Below are 17867 nucleotides of genomic sequence, written 5' to 3'. Positions count from 1 at the left end.
AAGTTTCGCTCCAATCATCTGGAGGATTCGCAGTCATGAGTCGCACGATTTTTTCACCGCTTTACAGTGCGGTTTAAACGTGAGCGTTCGGCCCAGAGTGACCCAGGACTAACAGATTGGTTTTCGGAAGAGGGGTTTGTTCGATGATGATCTCTTTCGCCGTCTCTCGGCGCGCGTTGGGGCTGAAGTAAAACGTCTGCGATTTGGTCGCAGATATAGAGTATCCCACGCTCTTCGCCCACTTGTTCACAGCTTTAACGGCGGTTTGAAATCTGCGGTGTAAACCTTCCTCTTTTGCTCTACGCACCACAAGCAGGATGTCATCAGCGTACAAAAGGATTTCAACTCCAGCGGGTAGCACGCGGAAGATTGGCTGCATCGCGATGAGAAATAGCGTCACGGACAGGACGGAACCCTTAGGTACTCCGTTCTACAAGAGGTACTCTGGACATATATGTCCTTCTATGGATACCTGGAAGGTGCGTTCTGAGAGGAAACTCTGTAGTAAATTCAGCATCCGACTACGTATTCACCAAGACTTTAGAGTTCGCAAGATGCCGTGTCGCCAGGTGGTATCGTATGCCTTCGATAAATCCAGGGATGCTATCAGACAGTGCTCGCCGGTAGTAGGCAACGATCTTTCAAGCTCGGCAAAGTACGTATCGGTACCATGTCCACTGGATTCGAATTCGGTAATCAGTCGCCGATGATTAATCCGCTCGAGAAGCTTCGCCATGCAGCTGGTGAGCGAGATTGGCCGGGAGGCATTCGGTCCGGAATCGCGGCAGTTAGGTTTCGGGATAGGAATGACGACGGCATTCCGCTAGTTGGCGGGAAACGCACCACTGCGCCAGATATCGTGTAACACCTCGAAAAGTGTCGATTTTACGGATAGCGGAAGACGTTGCAGCACAGGGTACCCGATCGAGTCTGGACCTGTTGAGGCACTTCGCCCTTTGTCGAGGGCCCAGATAAGTTCGCTCAGGGTAATATCGATGTTGTATACATCCCCTGCTAAGACGCGAGGCTACAAAGCAAGACCATGCTGAGGGTGGCTGGGTTCGATTCTCGACGCCGGTCTAGACATTTTTCGGTTTGGAAATTGTCTCGACTACCCTGGGCATAAAAGTATCATCGTGTTAGCCTCATGATATACGAATGCAAAAATGGTAACCTGGCTTAGAAACCTCGCAGTTAATAACTGTGGAAGTGCTTAATGAACACTAAGCTGCGATGTGGCTCTGTCCCAGTGTGGGGATGTAATGCCAAGAAGAAGAAGAAGAAGAAGAAGATACATTATTATTGTGATACGAAAAATCTATGGGCCGTCGTTCAGCTGCCGCTTTCGCTATCTGGAACGATGGAGGGTAGCTGGAAGTTGCCGATCTCTTGCAATACACTTTCGCCAGTTCTTCTGCCACTTCTTTGGGATCATCCGTGAATCCGTCCACTCGCTTGAGGACTACCGGGCGCTGTTGCCGATTACCACGCAGAGTATTCACTGTTATTCCATGCGATGTTGGGGAGTAGAACTATCGAAGACCTTGATTAGGGTTTGTCTTCGGTAGCTCCGATTCCTCGCTGGAGAGAATTTGCTCCCGTCACTTTTTTCGGATGTTGAATGTTTTTTTTGGTTTTTGTAATACAAATGATTGAAAAAAGAATTAATAAAAGTGAAGTACGCGTTAGTGGATCAAGTGTTTTTTTTGGCATTAGGAAAGCCGCTCGTTAGGAGGGTCGCTGAGTCTGGTTGTTTGGGGTAGCGGCAGTTTTTGATTATGACATACTGGCCAATCCAAATGTCATGTCCTACAATTCGTATTTTTTATATAATACGCAACTATACATTACGTACAACTGATACATACAACTGATAGTTTACTCATGTAGGGTAACCACAGCTTATATCGGCACCATGAACATTAAATTTCCATAACTACACAAAATAAGTTTTGTTAATTTCATTATAAAAGGTTCATTTATTCTAGAATTTCCGGAACGACCTCTGTATGTGCAGCTACGTGCATTGTAGTTACAGTTTTATGTTGGTCCTAACGTAGGAACTTTTCCCGTAACACGGTAGATCACTTTGACGTAGTGTGTTGCGGTGTAAGATCTACCAAACAGAGCCCTAGCTTAATCCATTTTTCTAGCTAGGGCAATAAGTTGTGGTAATTAAGGATTCATCGTATTTAGTCCCCGCTACCAACAGCAGTCTCAGAAATAAAACATAATTAATGTTACCTTGCAGACAGTTGAAAGACTCGAATTCCTCTTGTTTGAGGCTAGACTGTATGCAGCGGAAACAACTTTTCAAGCAATTAGTTAAAAAACCTCGGTACCCGGTCCTAGGCTGAACTGACTGCTGGAAAAATCGAGTTAGGGGTTTAAATACGTACTAACTCTTCATGAACTGGTGAAAATGGTAGTGAGAGGAACACACGGAAGTTCTTATTACTGAACAAATTCTCTTGCTTGAAATGGTCTTGTAGACAGAGCTAAATCCCGGGTTTTCATTGTTTACTGGTGATATTCTAGAAGCAAGACAAGGATGTGGCTAGGGCTCCGATGCATGGCCAAAAACAGTATCACTGTTCTGTTTTCTCAGGAAAGGATTGATTTCCTATTGATAAGGGGCTCGCCTTCAATGGGATTGCTCTCTGTGAAGGGTCTAAATAGCGGGACCTTGTCATGGTGCTCTTGAGGAAACAAAACAACAACTGTACCGATACTGCATTGCTTATCAATAGTAATGAAGTAATTCGACATGCACTTTAACACTAAGGATACGGGTAACGCTACAATAGATCTAATAACAGGTCGCAGTGGCACACCCGAACAGGAAAAAACCCAAATTAATCCACCTAGCGTTGGTGGTGCCTTTCTCGCATTTAGTTAAGACACCAACCTTATATGGGGTTTATATGGTCCGATGTACCATTTTCTTCATAACTTTTAAACGCAATGACCCATCGTTATATAATTCAATAGTGTTCAACAAGGCCGAATGAAACCTGTTGTGAGAAAATCGTTTAAGGATTACTATACGAAAAGTTGTCTAATATTTTTTATAGCTTTTGTGCACACACATACACACATACATACAAACGGACAGACAGACATGTGCTCAGCTCGTCGAGCTGAGTCGATTGGTATATAATACTATGGGTCTTAAAGGCTTCTATAAAAAGTACAACTTAGTTGTACGAGAAAGGCAAAACGTAGGAACTTTCGGATGATACAACACTTCACTACTTGATGGTTGAAAACGAACTCTCTTTATTGACTTGAAATTATTCTTAGGAAACTTACAAATAGATATTACATGCTTGGATAGGTTTGGATGGGTGGAGCCTGGACATTAGAGTGGGGCGTCATGGTCATTTTTTCAAATCAATGGTTTTTCGAAGCCATTCTGGGTCCTGAACAACTGTGCAGAATTTGGGACCGATTGGTTGCTTCCTCGCTTTCCGCATCGCGTTTGAAGTTTGTATGGAAATTAGTATGGGAGAACGTATATTTTTGCATTTCTACTACTAGAGGTTTCAGTTCATCGTAAACCAAGTGGCTCATTGCGTTAAAGTATAACCCAAAGGATGCCGAAAAACTTTGCTGAAGAAGGCACGTTGCTGGAACGTCCACGAAAAAAGTTATAACGCTTCGAAGATTGAGTGTTCAAACCATATGCAAAAAATCGTTTATTCTGCCAGCACTGCCGAACTACGTAGACCAATAACTTACTTGAGTGTTATTTCAAAATAATTAATCTTATAGGGCTTTATAGCTAATGGGAGCTATCCGGATTTATTTCACAAAGAAAAAAATCCGACAAGAAGGAAGATGGGTTTTGCCATTCGATAACCATAGGTTGTCCGGTAGTGCTGGCAGAAACATTGATTTCTTGCACATGGTTTGAATTTTCAATTTTCGAAACGTAATAACATTTTTTGTAGACCTTCCAGCTACGTACCTTCTTCGGCAAAGTTTTTCGGCATCTTCCAGACTATATGCTAACATTTTGAGTCACGTAATTGATGATAAATTGAAGCCGCTAAGAGCAAAAATGTAAAAAAGTACGTTTTCCCATACTAATCTCCATGTAAATTTAAAACGCGATGCGGCATGCGAGGTTGCAACCAATCGAGCCCATATTTTGCACAGTTGATTGGGGTCCCAAAACGATTCAGAAAAACCTTGATCTCACTTGATCGGACGAATTTTGCGTTTTTCCATACAACTGCGCCCCACTCTACTGGACATGCATTTCCTATATGAAAAAGACTATCACATAGAGAAATGAGTAAGGGTCACATGCTTAAGGACATAGTTGGAAGAGTACCACGATGGCAGTCAAGATGGCACCGGGCCTCCCACGGGTCAACCCCTTACTTCCCGCACCCCTCTCCCACCAGCATTCGAATGCTTCGAACAGCATCGAACAAAAGTTTAATATTCAAATTACTAACCTGTTCACAGCATATTTATTCACTTCCCGTGATAAGGAACATGTTTATCCAAAGAGTCCTATGTATTTCGGCTCGAATAATATAAAAAATTAGCAGTTTCGTGCCAATTTATTACCCGTTCGCGATTTGGTGGGTTTATCACTGCACTTCGCTTCTTCTCAAAGGGCACTGAAAATATCAAGCTTTCACTCACTTCTCCGCACATGAATACACCGAAATGTTGATAGAATGCAAATTAAACATCAATTTTCGAAATCAATCACTTGTTTAAACCGAAAACTTAATATAAACTGCTATTTTTGCCCGAAAAAAACGATTAAAAACTGATCGTGGAGCGAATGTAAACAACGGCTCCGGCAGCAGCAAACTAGTAAACAGGGTAGTTCAAAAAATAAATTTCCTCCACCACGCTCAGTCGATTATGATTTATAATTTGGGTGTTATCCGATGGTTTGGGCTGGTTTGATTATAGGCTTACCGTGTACAGGTCGTTTCAGGTTTGTATGACAGTTGATATGGCGAGGTTGAATTTTATATTATTTTGATTGTGGCACTCCGTCATTGGGCGATGGCGAGGGGGAGACCATATGACTGGATGAAATATTCAAGAGCTTCAACTCCATAAACAATCCATATAGAATGGTCGTTCCAATAGTTGGGAGTCGATTTTAAGCGAGGTTGCGAATCTTTAGCATGACCATTTGGCTTCCCAGAAGGCATCAGTGAAACGTGCAATTCAACAAAATACCCAGAATTTGTCTGTAATATCTATCGCACCAGGGGCAGATACTTCTAGTCTAGTCTAGTCTACACAATCGCGCAGGGGGCAAATGCTTCATACAAAAAGTGTGACGTGGGGGTGAGTGGGGTATAAAATGCTATTTTTGCGTTACGTAATCAATGGATCTTTCCTGCGGTGCGGTTTTCGTTTAGTGAAGTCTCAGGAATGTTGCTTTCAGCTATGTGGGTTCTCTTTTCGCCAGCGTTTGGAGGGGAGGCACTGTAGCCAGTGTAAAAAAAGGTTTAGTTTCCCATACTAGTTTTCATACAAACTTGAACCGGCTTGCGCTCAACCAGTTTTTGTTCAAATCGGTTTTTGGAGGACACTCGGAGCATGGGACGGAATCGAGTGAGCGTGGTGGTGCTGGGTCGTTTTTTGAACCACCCTACTAATATTTTTTGTTTTTTATAAATACGATACCAATACTACTACAGTATATGACAGTTTTTATTGTACCAATACTTTCAAAGCTTTGTTTTGGTACTCAACCCACCTTCACCTTAAGGCAACGCCATCAAAAGTAACGAACGATAATTATATACACTCAAAATAATTTTCACTTAGAATCTACTTGAAAACATATGCAGATATTTTCCATGTAGTTTCGGTTGTAAAAGTTAAATTATTCATTAGTGATGGCACTCATTATTCTTAATTCACTAGAAAATTAAATAAAATTTAAGTGAATTTTCGTTTGGCCATGTACTTAAATTTGAAGTGAAACTTCGATAATTTTGTTTCTAGTTTCCCTGTAGATGGTATCCCGTCCACTAGAAGCGGACGAAGGCAAAAAAGGAGTATAAAGTTAATTCACACCCAAACCGAATTCTTTGCAAGTCGTTCTCATAATGCTTCTGCAAAATGTTTCATTAGCGATTGTTAATAAACATACTTTTCGCTCTGAGAACCCCACTCATATATTTTTCATCCATTCATTTTGAGTAGAATTCACTAGAAGAGTATATAAATATTATTTTCTATGTTTTCTAATGAATTCCACTACATTTCTTATTAAGATGTACTTATGATTTGAGTAAGTTTTATTTGATTCCAGTAAAGCCGATGGAAGTTTCGAATTTTAAAGTCTACATGACTTTTTATAGTGGAATTAAAGTGACAATTATTTTGAGTGTACATACATAGGCTATGTGCTACCCGCATGGAAAGGAATCTAGAAGAGAACAGAAGTCTACCTTATTAAGACGCAAACCGTCTTAGTCAAGATTCATTTTTATCTTTTGCCCGTATAAAGATGCCTTCGGCTAAGTAAAATTGTGTGTGTATCTACCGGTGCGCCATCGAAGCGGTTCAAAACCTGTCGAATTGTCACGCGCCATCTTTTCTACACATTTTTCACGCACGGACATACATAGCTTCGAAAGTTTTTTATAACATTCGGGAGTTTTCCGATTTGTTCATTGTAATTTCCCGTTATTTATCGTAAATTCCGCTGGTGATTAATTTAGTGGTCATTCTGTTTACCTCGGACACAGCCTACGGGAGGAAAAAATGATGATGATTTCACGGCGGCGGAATTGAAAAGAAAAAAGGCAGAAAAAAAAGAAAGTGGAAATGTGGCCGATTGTGTTATGTTCCGATTGCTGACGGTTTAAGCGGATTGCGGAAAGCAACGGAAAACATCTTTGGAATGCCTGTTTGTGTTTTCCCGTCGAAAAAAAACGAAATCCCCTGAAAATTCCATTGAGAATCCTTCGGGTTTCCATTCGAAATCCGCAAGATTTCATTTGGAATACTTTTAAAATTCCATCAAATTCCAATTCCTGTAATCCGAAAGAAATGCCGTAAAGTTTGCGAGTGTAATGTCGAAATTACATTTGATTATGCCCAATTCACGCCAGCACCCCGCCTTTCGTAACCAATTTAAAGGCGTTCTAATTTTCGAATATAATATAATGTTTGTATAATTATGTGAAACATATGCTAATAAAATATTTAAAATGGTTCCATGATTTTCACTGTAAACAAACCGAAACATAATAAAGATCAAAAAGAAGAAGAATCTAGGTACCCATATCTCCATCATATCTAGCAAAAATCTAGCAGAACTGTGGTACTCATGTCTAGGAGATATCTCGGCGCCATCTAAGAGAACCGATATGTCAAATCCCTTTCGGTTCAAACCGGTTACTCGTCTAAAATTTGAGGTAGAAACGGTTGTTGCATTTGAGGCGGATTTGAGGTCTGACAGGTTCTAGACATCGAAGAAAAATATCTAGGAGACTCGTTTTTTTGTCTCAGAGATATCACGGGAGACATCTAGAAGATCTTTCCGAGCGGGTATGCGTACAAAGCTAGTAACCTTTTCCTTGTTGCTTTACCATACACAGCGGTGTTGAATATCATGTCGCAAATGTTGTTAAACATCAAGGGTTTGGAGAATTGTTTGCAATCTGATCTAGAACACAGAACGATAAACAGATCGTTCTGTTTGGATGACTTTCAGTAAAAACATAAGTTTGAATGTTTGAGATACATTTGGAAACAATAATTGTCATTTCATTGTGACATCGAATGAATTTATTGGGTACAAGACCTTACAGGAAACGTTGGTCAGGTTTTCTTTGAAATAATGTTAACCTTACGAAAAACGTCGGTCATTGAAAATATGTTCTGGAATGAACGATCTTGCATGTTTGAAATAAGCTAATTTATGAGATGTAATCTAAGTACAGTACAGTTTGTATGGATGTGCCGGAGCCTATAGGCCTGTTGGCAATATCTGTCGCTAAAAACAAAAGTTCAAACAAACAAAATCGGTCGCTCTTTTCATATATTGTCAATATTTTGATTTCCTTTTTGACCCTTCCTTCGGAAGTGTCTATAATTTCACTTTGTATGCGTTACGCAGGTGTGTTACGTATTGATCTATCAAGAAATCTCGCGAATTATTAAATAAAATGTATGGTATTTTATACAAATGCACTTTGACATTGAAAATATAATTATAACAAACGATATGACATGGAATTATGCCTATTTTTCTGATTTGTTTCAAAGAAACAAATGATTTTAATTTAAGAACATATAGAAGCATGTACAAGAAAATCTTCTCAGAAAAGCAAAAAACGTAAAAATTTGAATGGATTTCAAAAATTTCTTCAGTGGATGCTAGATAGCAAATGTGAGCATGTTTTGAGATACTAATAGATCACGTGTATGCATGTATGTGTGCGTATGTGTGCAAATTCCGAAATTTACTACCTTAAAAATCTCGCTCATTTTTAAGGTATTGAACAAGTTTAGTTTTACCAAATTAGGCATCCATAAGGCGAAATATATGTTATTAATGAACGCTATTGAGTTTCGCTCAGATCAATGACTGATTTAGTTAGTTCTGGATTAATTAATATCGAGGTCTCTGGAAATTACGAGTACAATATATGCAACCAGCGTTACCATGTCACAATAGTTATTCAATCCGACGAGCGCCTTATAGATAGGCAGCATGAAGTACAGTACGTTATCATTCGTTGAGTTGTCACTCAACCCATGACATCCGCCTTTGGGCAGGCAATTATTTTGTCACTTTCACGGTAAATCACCGTGGGAAGCAGAGTAGTTTTATCTCGGTTTAAATACTGGAGTCTGGAAAAAAATTCCTTATAACTAAGGAAGGGTCAAAATCTCACTGTAGGTGGATTAATCTGGGTTTTTCATGTATGTTCTATATATTTAACAAATTTTGTTTTCTGGTTTTCTATCAACAAAGAGGAATATTTCGTAATTTAGAAATACAAGCTTGGTGTATTTTTATATATTTATGTTCTTCTTTTCAATGGCTGTAGATATAGAACACATGTTTCATAAATTCAACACGATTCATATATGTCAAATATATTATATACGGAATAATACATAATAAAACACGTACAAATTCAATCTGGATTTCTAGAGAGTATGAATTAAAAAAAAACTTTTTCATTAAGACTTCCCAAGCAACCAGAAGTTCAGATTGTACTTAAATATGTTCCTAGTGAGTTCCAAGCACCTTAACAGAACTTAACAGAATTAAAGCACCGAAGCCTCTCCGAAGCCTCTCCATGGGAAATAAGACGCTTTGTTTGTTAAAGTCAAGCTTCATCTTTTTTACGGCTTTCCACAACATCTGTAAACTTTCTATATTCGTATAATATACATTGCATATTTTTTTAAGTAACTAGAGTAAAACTAAAAGGATTGTCTGGTTTCAAGCATTTGTCTCTTTTTCGTATTTAAAAAAAAATCTTTGAATGGTTCGTTATTGTAACTGACGACTTAAGTTAGCATTAAAATCCTGATCAAAATAATACAAAGCATTGTTTTTTTTTATCTTTTTGATGTTGCATGGGTCGCATCACTTACCAAGGTGAATCCTGATCTGTGCAACTACTTATCCCATCCAACTAGCATAAATCCCTCCTGTGACAACTGTGGAGATGCAGAGGTGATCTGGGTCTCTAGTAACAACAGATGTCACACCAACTATTCCTTCCCATCCCAGATGACCGTAAGGACTTGGCCAGCGCTGTTATCGATCCATTAATTACTGAACTCTCGACCTGTGTACATTGAGGTTGGAGAGCTAATCCCAAGCCCCAACTATTGGTTCCCTGTGCAATTTCGATTGTTCTGATCAATCACGGAGTAGCAACTACGAATTGTGCGGTCATCAAGCTCAAGCTCAAGCTCAAGGTAGCTCCGATTCATCGCTGGAGAAGTCCATTGCCGTGAAGTCGTGGGTGACGTTTTTTTTTGGCGGCGGGCTTCCAAAGTAACATATTTAGTTTTATAACACTCTTGTAGACCATAAATTACATTTTAAGAGTGTTTTAAAACCAGCATAAAACCAAAATGCTACCAGGGGGGTCTGGTGATGTTGCCGGATTTTGAGTAATGTATTTCGAAGCTCTTCCACGCTTTGTCTCCTGAATGGCTGGGGAGCTATTCCTGGATCGATTGATGGGACCTGTCGTTGTGTAGGTTGGTCGTTGTTTATGGCTATAGTGCGGTTTTTTTTGGTCAAGTTAAGCACGAGACACTGAAGATGGCCTTACTGTTGAGGTCGAAATACGTATCTGTCAAAGTTACAATAAAGTAGTGGAGTTAAATGGAATAGTACAAACTCGTCTTATGTCAAGTGAATACATTCCACTCTGGGAGCTGCGGACTCGATCGAATCAAATTTTCAAGATATTTTGCTTGAAACTCACATTTTCTCACATTGAATTATCAATATGTTTATCTTTATAAAATTAATTACAAAGATTCCGTCAATTTACCGCATCGCATATATTAACGTGTCGAATGTCAAATTGAATACGTCGATATATTTAAAACGACGCCAGTAAAATGAAATTTGTTGAAAATGAGCTATATTTAGTATGAGTTGATTTCAAGTGTACTCTCTCGTCTACGCTCAATATGCACAAAACCTCTCTCGATGCGATGGATACTTTTTGACAGCTTACTTTGGAGATTCTTTGACATTCGTTTCGACTCTATCCGCAGCTTCCAGATTCCACTAAAAGCTTACATATTATTTTATTATTCTTCTTAGCGAGTACTTTCCATAAGTACCGTCAAATGGGGGGAAGATGATCATTGAGGCGAAGATGATCATATGATGTGTCAGTCAAAAGTGCCTATTTTTTATGAAACGGTAGTCAACAATATTGTCCGTTCAAGTAATATTAGCGCTAGGTAGAAAATCCGAGTTATTCGATTATAATCATGAAAAAGTATTTTGTGGAAGAAAGAGAGAGATAGTCATAAATGACGCTATTTTCGTTTTAAATATTGACTTCGTAGACTTCTTCACGTAGTATTCAACATTCTTACAAATAACCTAGTGTATTTTGACTACTAGGTCATAATGATTTTAGTAGAGCTGTCTTGATCAACTTCACCCCAAACCAGATTACTCAAAAAATGTGTGATAATTTAATTTATTTTAATAAATGCGAATGCGTTTCAGAAAACTTATGTTGTTGATTATTGCAACGTATAGCAGTACATGTTTTGAAAATGTTTGTATCGATTTAAAATGTAAACACACATTGTTATTACATGTTTTGTCTTAAAAATGATCATCTTCCCCCCAGATGACGGTACCTACCTATATTGCTTAGTTTCTGTATGAGCGCTACAGCCGCTAGCCCTGAGGAATATCGCTGGTTTCAAATCCAGCATAAGCTCTGTGTTCTTTCAAAAGCGGATGGCAGCTCTCATTTGGGACTGTTAAATTCCACTCAAACTACACAGGCTGCAATATGAGAAAAAGTAATATTTAGCATTGGATTCGCGCAAAATTTACCTTTTCGCCTTTACTTGTTCAAAACTAAAAAATATCAAATCAAATCAATCATATCAGTAGCTGACTAAGCCTTGCTTTGTTATTTTTACTCACCTTTTCCGCGGAAAGTACTCACCTGCTGCAGTGATTTAATGCAAATTCTATGTTTCCTCGAAATTCCCCCCATCTGCTCGAGCAGAAGCACCTAACGCACTCATTCGCAGACGGCATACCAGCAGCCAACCCTCGTTACAACGACAAGCTAGCGCAAATCTGGTAAAATATTGCAGCTGTAAAATTTATGTGACACCATCAACTGTTCCATAAAATTAAACGATTCGGCAGTGGCAGGAGAGTGCCGATCATCCGAGCCCGAGACGAAGGAAAGAATTTAAATTCAACCACTTGGCACAGACACTGGAAAATCTGCGACCATCATCACCGCGTGTAATCCGACACCTTATGTTGGCGATGGGTCTGATAAGGTGCTTACTCCCCTCGCCGGATCCAACAATTTGAGAATTTTCGATTTTCCCTCCCCCGGGTCGGCTTCCATTTCGTCTCGATGGGCAGGTTTTCCGGTTTCAGTTCTCGATGCAGTGATGAATCTGGGTTTGAGGTACCTAAATGGAACCTCCCACACGCTATTCCTTGAAATTTCTTCATTATCTTGTTCGCCGGTTCTCGGTTGCGGGTTAACGAGTGGAACGTTTGGTTCTGTGCGTGTTCAATAGATTGGAGCAATAGTCGGTGGAAAACTTTTACGCATCCGTTCGGAATACGGAACAATTGAATTACGAATCCTGACACGTTTCCGAAGTAGAAATAATAGGCTTTGTGAACATCGTGATCATTATTTGCTGTTTTGTGCTTCGTTTCTTAAATGAGGGTTATCTGAGTTTGTTTTGACCCAAGTTTTTCGTGGAGGTATTTACAGAGTTTCGCTCTATTTTCCAGGCATAATTCATTTCAACATCTTTATTCTTTACATTGACATTGCATCCGACACTGCATCAGTGTTCATAAAGGGGAGATCCATTAATTACGTAACGCAAAAATGGGGACTTTTCAACCACCCCTCCCCCCTATGTCACACTTTTTGTATGCAGCGTCTGAAATTTTTGAATGGGTTGTCACACTTCATTGGACCCCCCCCCCCCCCCCCAAGCGTGACGTAATTTGTGGACGTTCCCAAAGCACTTACACAGTTATTAACTGTGAAGTATCTGAGCCAAGCTGCCGTTCTTGTATTCGTATTTTTTTAGGCTTACATGATTATATGTATTGCCCAGAAAAGTATTTTTTTTTAAATCCCGACCGAGCCACATTTAACATGGTCTTATTTTGAAGCTGTGTATCTTTTCGCTATGCAAAAGACAATTCATTCAATCATGAATAATAAAAGTCCTAACGATATTATATTTAAAGGGGGAAAATATTATTTGTCATTTTTTTGCGAAATGTCACATTTTATAGATTCGACCCGTAATGCTGGGTAGACACCTTTACGTGGTGTGTTACGGGGTAAGATCTACCACGGTTACATTGCCAGCTACAGGCAAATCCTGACCCAACGATTACCTTCCTCATTATCCAACTCCGTGGTACTTATGAGGGTGTCGCTAAGTCGGTGGCCTCTCGTTAAGTAAGTACTACATCAACACTTCCTTCCTCTCCCTAGTTACGGTGAAGATGGGCGTGGCCAGGAGTAGTAATCCTCATGCTTTTGTTATTTTTGTTTAAGACTGGAATCAAGGACCACTCCCCTACTTGATTTCTGATAGCATTCTAGATAAGGATCTCAAAAGTAAAACATGAGTATCACTAGTGTCCAATCTACGAATTACACCGTAACAATGCTAATGCTAATGCTAATGCTAATGTCACATTTTATAGATTGATTTATGAAATATATTTCTATATATACTAAAATATAATAATGTTTTACTAAGCTTGAAACGAAATGCCATTTACAAAGAATACTAAACCTATAAAGCATCTGGATATAAAAAAGCCTTGGATAATATTCGCTTACTTATACATATCTGATATACAAAGTTTGTTCTCTCATGTAGTTTTGAATATTTCCCAAGCATGTTATTCACTACCATTGAAGAAATTCTGCATTGTTGGAAGGAACCAACCCATGCAAATTTGCCATGTTATTCCGCTCATAAAATGTCTAAGTTCACCAACCACGCGAGCTTTTTCCAGACAGCCACTACTGGAACGAACATCTGCTCTGTTCTCGGCTAGAATTTATGATTTTTCCAGCTGAAATATATGGATGTTCCCGCATCATCCATCGTCGTTCTTGACATCCAACTCTTCTCAAGTGTTGGTTTTGCATCTGCTGCTACAGTTGCCATGCCCCATCACCACTAATATTCCATCCACTATTGCATGACGGCTAAGGTCAAAAGTATTGTCAGCGCGTTTTCTCACGATGCTGTCCAATTGTGTTCAAAGCGGAAAGCTTCTTGAAGCGCACAGTAGCTCTTCACATGTCAGTGAAAACTGGCCGCAGACACATTCATGCGGCGAACAGTTTTCGGATTTGGATGCCACGAAGCTGGTTCCAGGTATAAAATCCCTTCGGAAAGGACATGTTGAAAATAACGAATAAAATGATAACGCTATTGCTTACTTGCCATAGTCACTATTGGGTATTTCCTTGCGAATAACTGTCAAAAATTTCATTTTTTTTAATTTCATTGTTTTGTAAGCTACATGCTACGCATCAAAGCTTGTGTACCATGAAAAGAATCAGATATTGCGGATCTTTTCAAAATTTTCCATTTTGCGGATTCCGTAAAGTTCTTCCGCAGCTGTCAAAGTTCTACCGCAAGCCTAAAAATCTTCAATACACTGAAATAAAAATCTGATATTTGGCGTTGTCATCGTAGAATGCCATGCCAAACAGCAGAGAAAAAGTATGAAGTGACAGCTGCGGTAGTTTAAAAATTGAACCGTAAAGAGGAAAGTTTTCTCTGGAACAGCAATATAAATATGAAAATTATTTGCTTAAAAATCTCCCTGCAAGCAATATAGCAAAGGTAAGGTATGATGTCGCTTATTCTCTGGAAGACTCCATGGGAATCTGGGAAAGAAAGAAGAAAGAAGAAGGAAAAAGGAAGAAAGAAGAAGTATGAAAAACGGAAGACTTTTAGTCTCTTTCGACGTTGTGTCCTTTTGAGGGGCAGCAGGGACTATGTCCAAGGGCTTGACGACCCCTCCCCATGGCCACTGCGAGTTAGGGGGCCTGCCTAGGATGTGGTGGGGTTTGACAGTGGGCTCTGTTAAACCTCTACAAAAAGCTGCATGTGTCTATAAGCAGGCCCTATCAAACCCAGTCAACACATGAACGTATATGGTGTCGTGTAGGATGCTGAAGTGCAGGCAATAGGAGTACTTCTCCACATTTATATATCGTCTCAATTTAGCATCCTGTATTGCACCATGTGCGATTTTATGTAGACTGGGAAGCGAACGTGTGCCACTCAAAGCGCACAAGCCCAACACGATTCCCAACCGGCACATCAGGATTAATACCAGTGAGATCCTGATTACGGTATACTGGGCACGGCAAACAACACACGCGCGCGAAAGTAATGCAAAATAAACGGCATGTAAAATGAACGTAAATTTACATTCTTATTTAACCTCAAATAGAGATACAATAAGGGTTGCTGAATGACATTTGCTTTCTGATTACTATCAATTCTTTTCAATCTTAATCCCGTTTCTTTTTTATTTTTCTTACGTTAAAAATGATGACGCGGGCGCCTAATCCGAAATTCAAATGAACAATCGCTCACTTTGAGCGATTGATTGTTTATTCTCGCGAAGAATGAACAATTGAACAAGTTAAGGAAATGCTAATACTGCTGTGTAGGTTGCATAGGTCACATAACTTTCCATGGTGAATCCCGATCTATGTTACTGATTACCCCAACCAACTTACATTACTTCCTTCCCGTGGTAATTGTGGAGATGCAGAGGTATTCTCGGTCTCTAGTAGCAACAAGCAATTAATTACACACTCATATTCCCTCCCTTTCCCAACTGACTGTAAGGACTTGGTCGGCGCCGTTATTGATCAACATTTTCGAGCTGCTGAAACGTGCACATCGAGAATAGTTGGTAAATCCCAACCACTATTGACTTGGATCGTAGTGCAATTTGCACCAGTTCTGATCAATCACGAAGTAGCAACCATTGATATGTACAGTCAGTCTAAGCTAAGCTAAGCTAAGCTAAGCTTTCGACGTTGTGTCCTTTTGTCCCTTTCGACCTTTTGTTTCTTTCGACGTTTTGTCCTTTCGATCGTTTATCCTTACGACCTTTTATCCCTTTCGACTTTTTGTCTTCCAACATTTTTCTTTCAGCCTTCTGTCCATTCACCCTTTTGTCTTTCAACTTCATTTTTTTCTAAAATATGACTGTATACGTCTTATATTAGTTTGTCGTAGTGATTATTTAACCTGATTATTTTTATCAACAAGATACTTCCCTAAACGAACCTTCTGTCTATCGTTCCCGGAAAATTGCCGCTACTAAAAGCAATCCCTGTCATTGTTTATTTTTCGCCCTTTGCAAAATCCAAAACAATGATTGCCAATGAAACAAGTCTCAAAATGATGTTTGAAAGAGTTCTTCCATTAAATTTTCACGGTAGGTAATCATTCAATGTTGTATAAGCATAATGATCATGAAAAATCGATGGAAGATCCGTTTTAATTTTTGTATATTATCGACGATAAACAACACACTGAAGATGTCCACAAGTGGTGGACGAAATACGTATCTGTGTTGACACCAAAAAACGAATTAGTGGAAGTAAAAGGAAGACAACAGATTTTTAAACCGTTAATTTGAATGAATAAAAAACAATAGCAGTTGATTTTTCAGCCATTTTGTTTTTAGTATTTATTGACTATCTTTTAATATCGTTAAATTGATCAATGAAATAACAGCAATGACAAAAAATAACTAGGAATGGATATTATATTGGATTATGTTTCTGGGACTGTAAATTTTTGACCTCAAGGAATCTTGAAGTGCCATCGGGTTTGTTTTTTTACTTCCCACCTCACAAGCTTCATTGTTGGATACAAAATTTGCTAGCTTGGTTGCGTAGAATGTTTTATAACCTCGCGTCTGTCTGGACGGGAACCCAATATGGCTCGTGAACTGGAGGAGCCTCAACTTCTGTACCCTGCCCAGTCCAACCGAGCAGAATGCTTCCGTTTGTCGGAGCGTGTTGCATTTAAAATATGCATACGATACGGTAAATAGAACGGGAATATTCTATTCCACGCGAGAAAGTATCTTGCACAATGCAGGATTTGGCTCCGCCGAGATAGTGCGCTCGTGAAGGAAGACGACGGTGCAGAAGCGGAAAAAGATTTAGTGTGACTCTCATAACCCTACTGAGAGGGGGAAGCGTTTCGAAAATGGAAAAATAATCCTCGACAATTGCGGCAAATTTTGCGATACTGTCCTCTGTGGAACGAACATATGGAGTGATAAGTAATCATCGCTTGGTTGGAATTACTTTTTAGTTTTATGAATGCAAGATATTAACTCCTTTATAGTGCCTTTTCAGTTTACTGTTTTATTACGCAAACATATATATGAGTGAATTGAGATGCAACTATATACAGGCATTTAACGTGCAGTTATGTACGAATTAACGGTACTGATGATTATTGATCTGCCACATGAGCGTGATGATGATATTAGCCCTTGATAACTTAGTAGGGCTAAGTAAACGTGTTCTATTTCGTTCTATATATACAACCTACTGACACATGACGCTGCTAATTCCCTAAATCTAAGATCAATCTGAAGAGGTTGATAGCAAGCAAAGCTAAGACACTAGCCGAACCTTTGAAGATCTTGAGGTAGGGGAAGGGGGGGCAATATGCCCTAGCTAAGCAAACACTGCTCTATTGTCTTATTTGTAACGCTATTCATGGGTATTTTTACATTATGCATCAGTTAAACAAGATAGCTAGTTGATGCCATTCAAAAATTGTCAAAAATCTCCATCATATTGATAATATTCACATTTCAAAAAAGTGGTGATATTCTGTTGTGTTTTGGGGCCTCTTCCCCTATAGCTACCTGTTTACTTGGCAGTCGTTGCTAAAACGACATACATAGCAATAGCAAGCTTTTAAGGAAAAAGCAAATGCAGGCTCTACAAAGATTTTTTTAGTTCACGCCTGGCTTGTTTCCTATGCTACAAATATTTGTTGCTGGTCAAACATTTAGGCTCACGCCATGATCTGAGTACACGATGAGGATGAGAGGAAAACTTGTC

The 17867-nt window shown here is 39.3% G+C and overlaps 1 protein-coding gene across 1 annotated transcript; it reads right to left on the bottom strand.

The window, feature by feature from the left end:
* Positions 1-529: 529 nt before the first annotated feature.
* On the bottom strand, positions 530-11726 carry LOC134210084 (uncharacterized). Its single transcript, XM_062686104.1, has 3 exons — positions 11654-11726; positions 1296-1501; positions 530-823 (listed from the first exon to the last, which is right to left on the bottom strand). The coding sequence occupies exons 1-3, from the start codon at positions 11724-11726 to the stop codon at positions 530-532; spliced, it is 573 nt and encodes a 190-aa protein (XP_062542088.1).
* Between the last annotated feature and the right edge of the window lie 6141 nt (positions 11727-17867).

This window comes from Armigeres subalbatus, chromosome 2 (genome assembly GCF_024139115.2).
Source record: "Armigeres subalbatus isolate Guangzhou_Male chromosome 2, GZ_Asu_2, whole genome shotgun sequence".
NCBI lineage: Eukaryota > Metazoa > Arthropoda > Insecta > Diptera > Culicidae > Armigeres > Armigeres subalbatus.
This window is presented reverse-complemented; position numbering and strand designations above follow the sequence as displayed.

Excerpts from the sequence above, each read along its gene's own strand:
- LOC134210084 (XM_062686104.1), bottom strand. The coding sequence starts at position 11,726 with ATGGGGGGAATTTCGAGGAAACATAGAATTTGCATTAAATCACTGCAG. Across the intron at positions 1,502-11,653 it reads GAGTACTTTCCGCGGAAAAG|TGAATACTCTGCGTGGTAAT; the intron begins GTGAGTAAAAAT and ends ATGGAATAACAG. Across the intron at positions 824-1,295 it reads TTTCGTATCACAATAATAAT|CGGAATGCCGTCGTCATTCC; the intron begins GTATCTTCTTCT and ends CCCGCCAACTAG.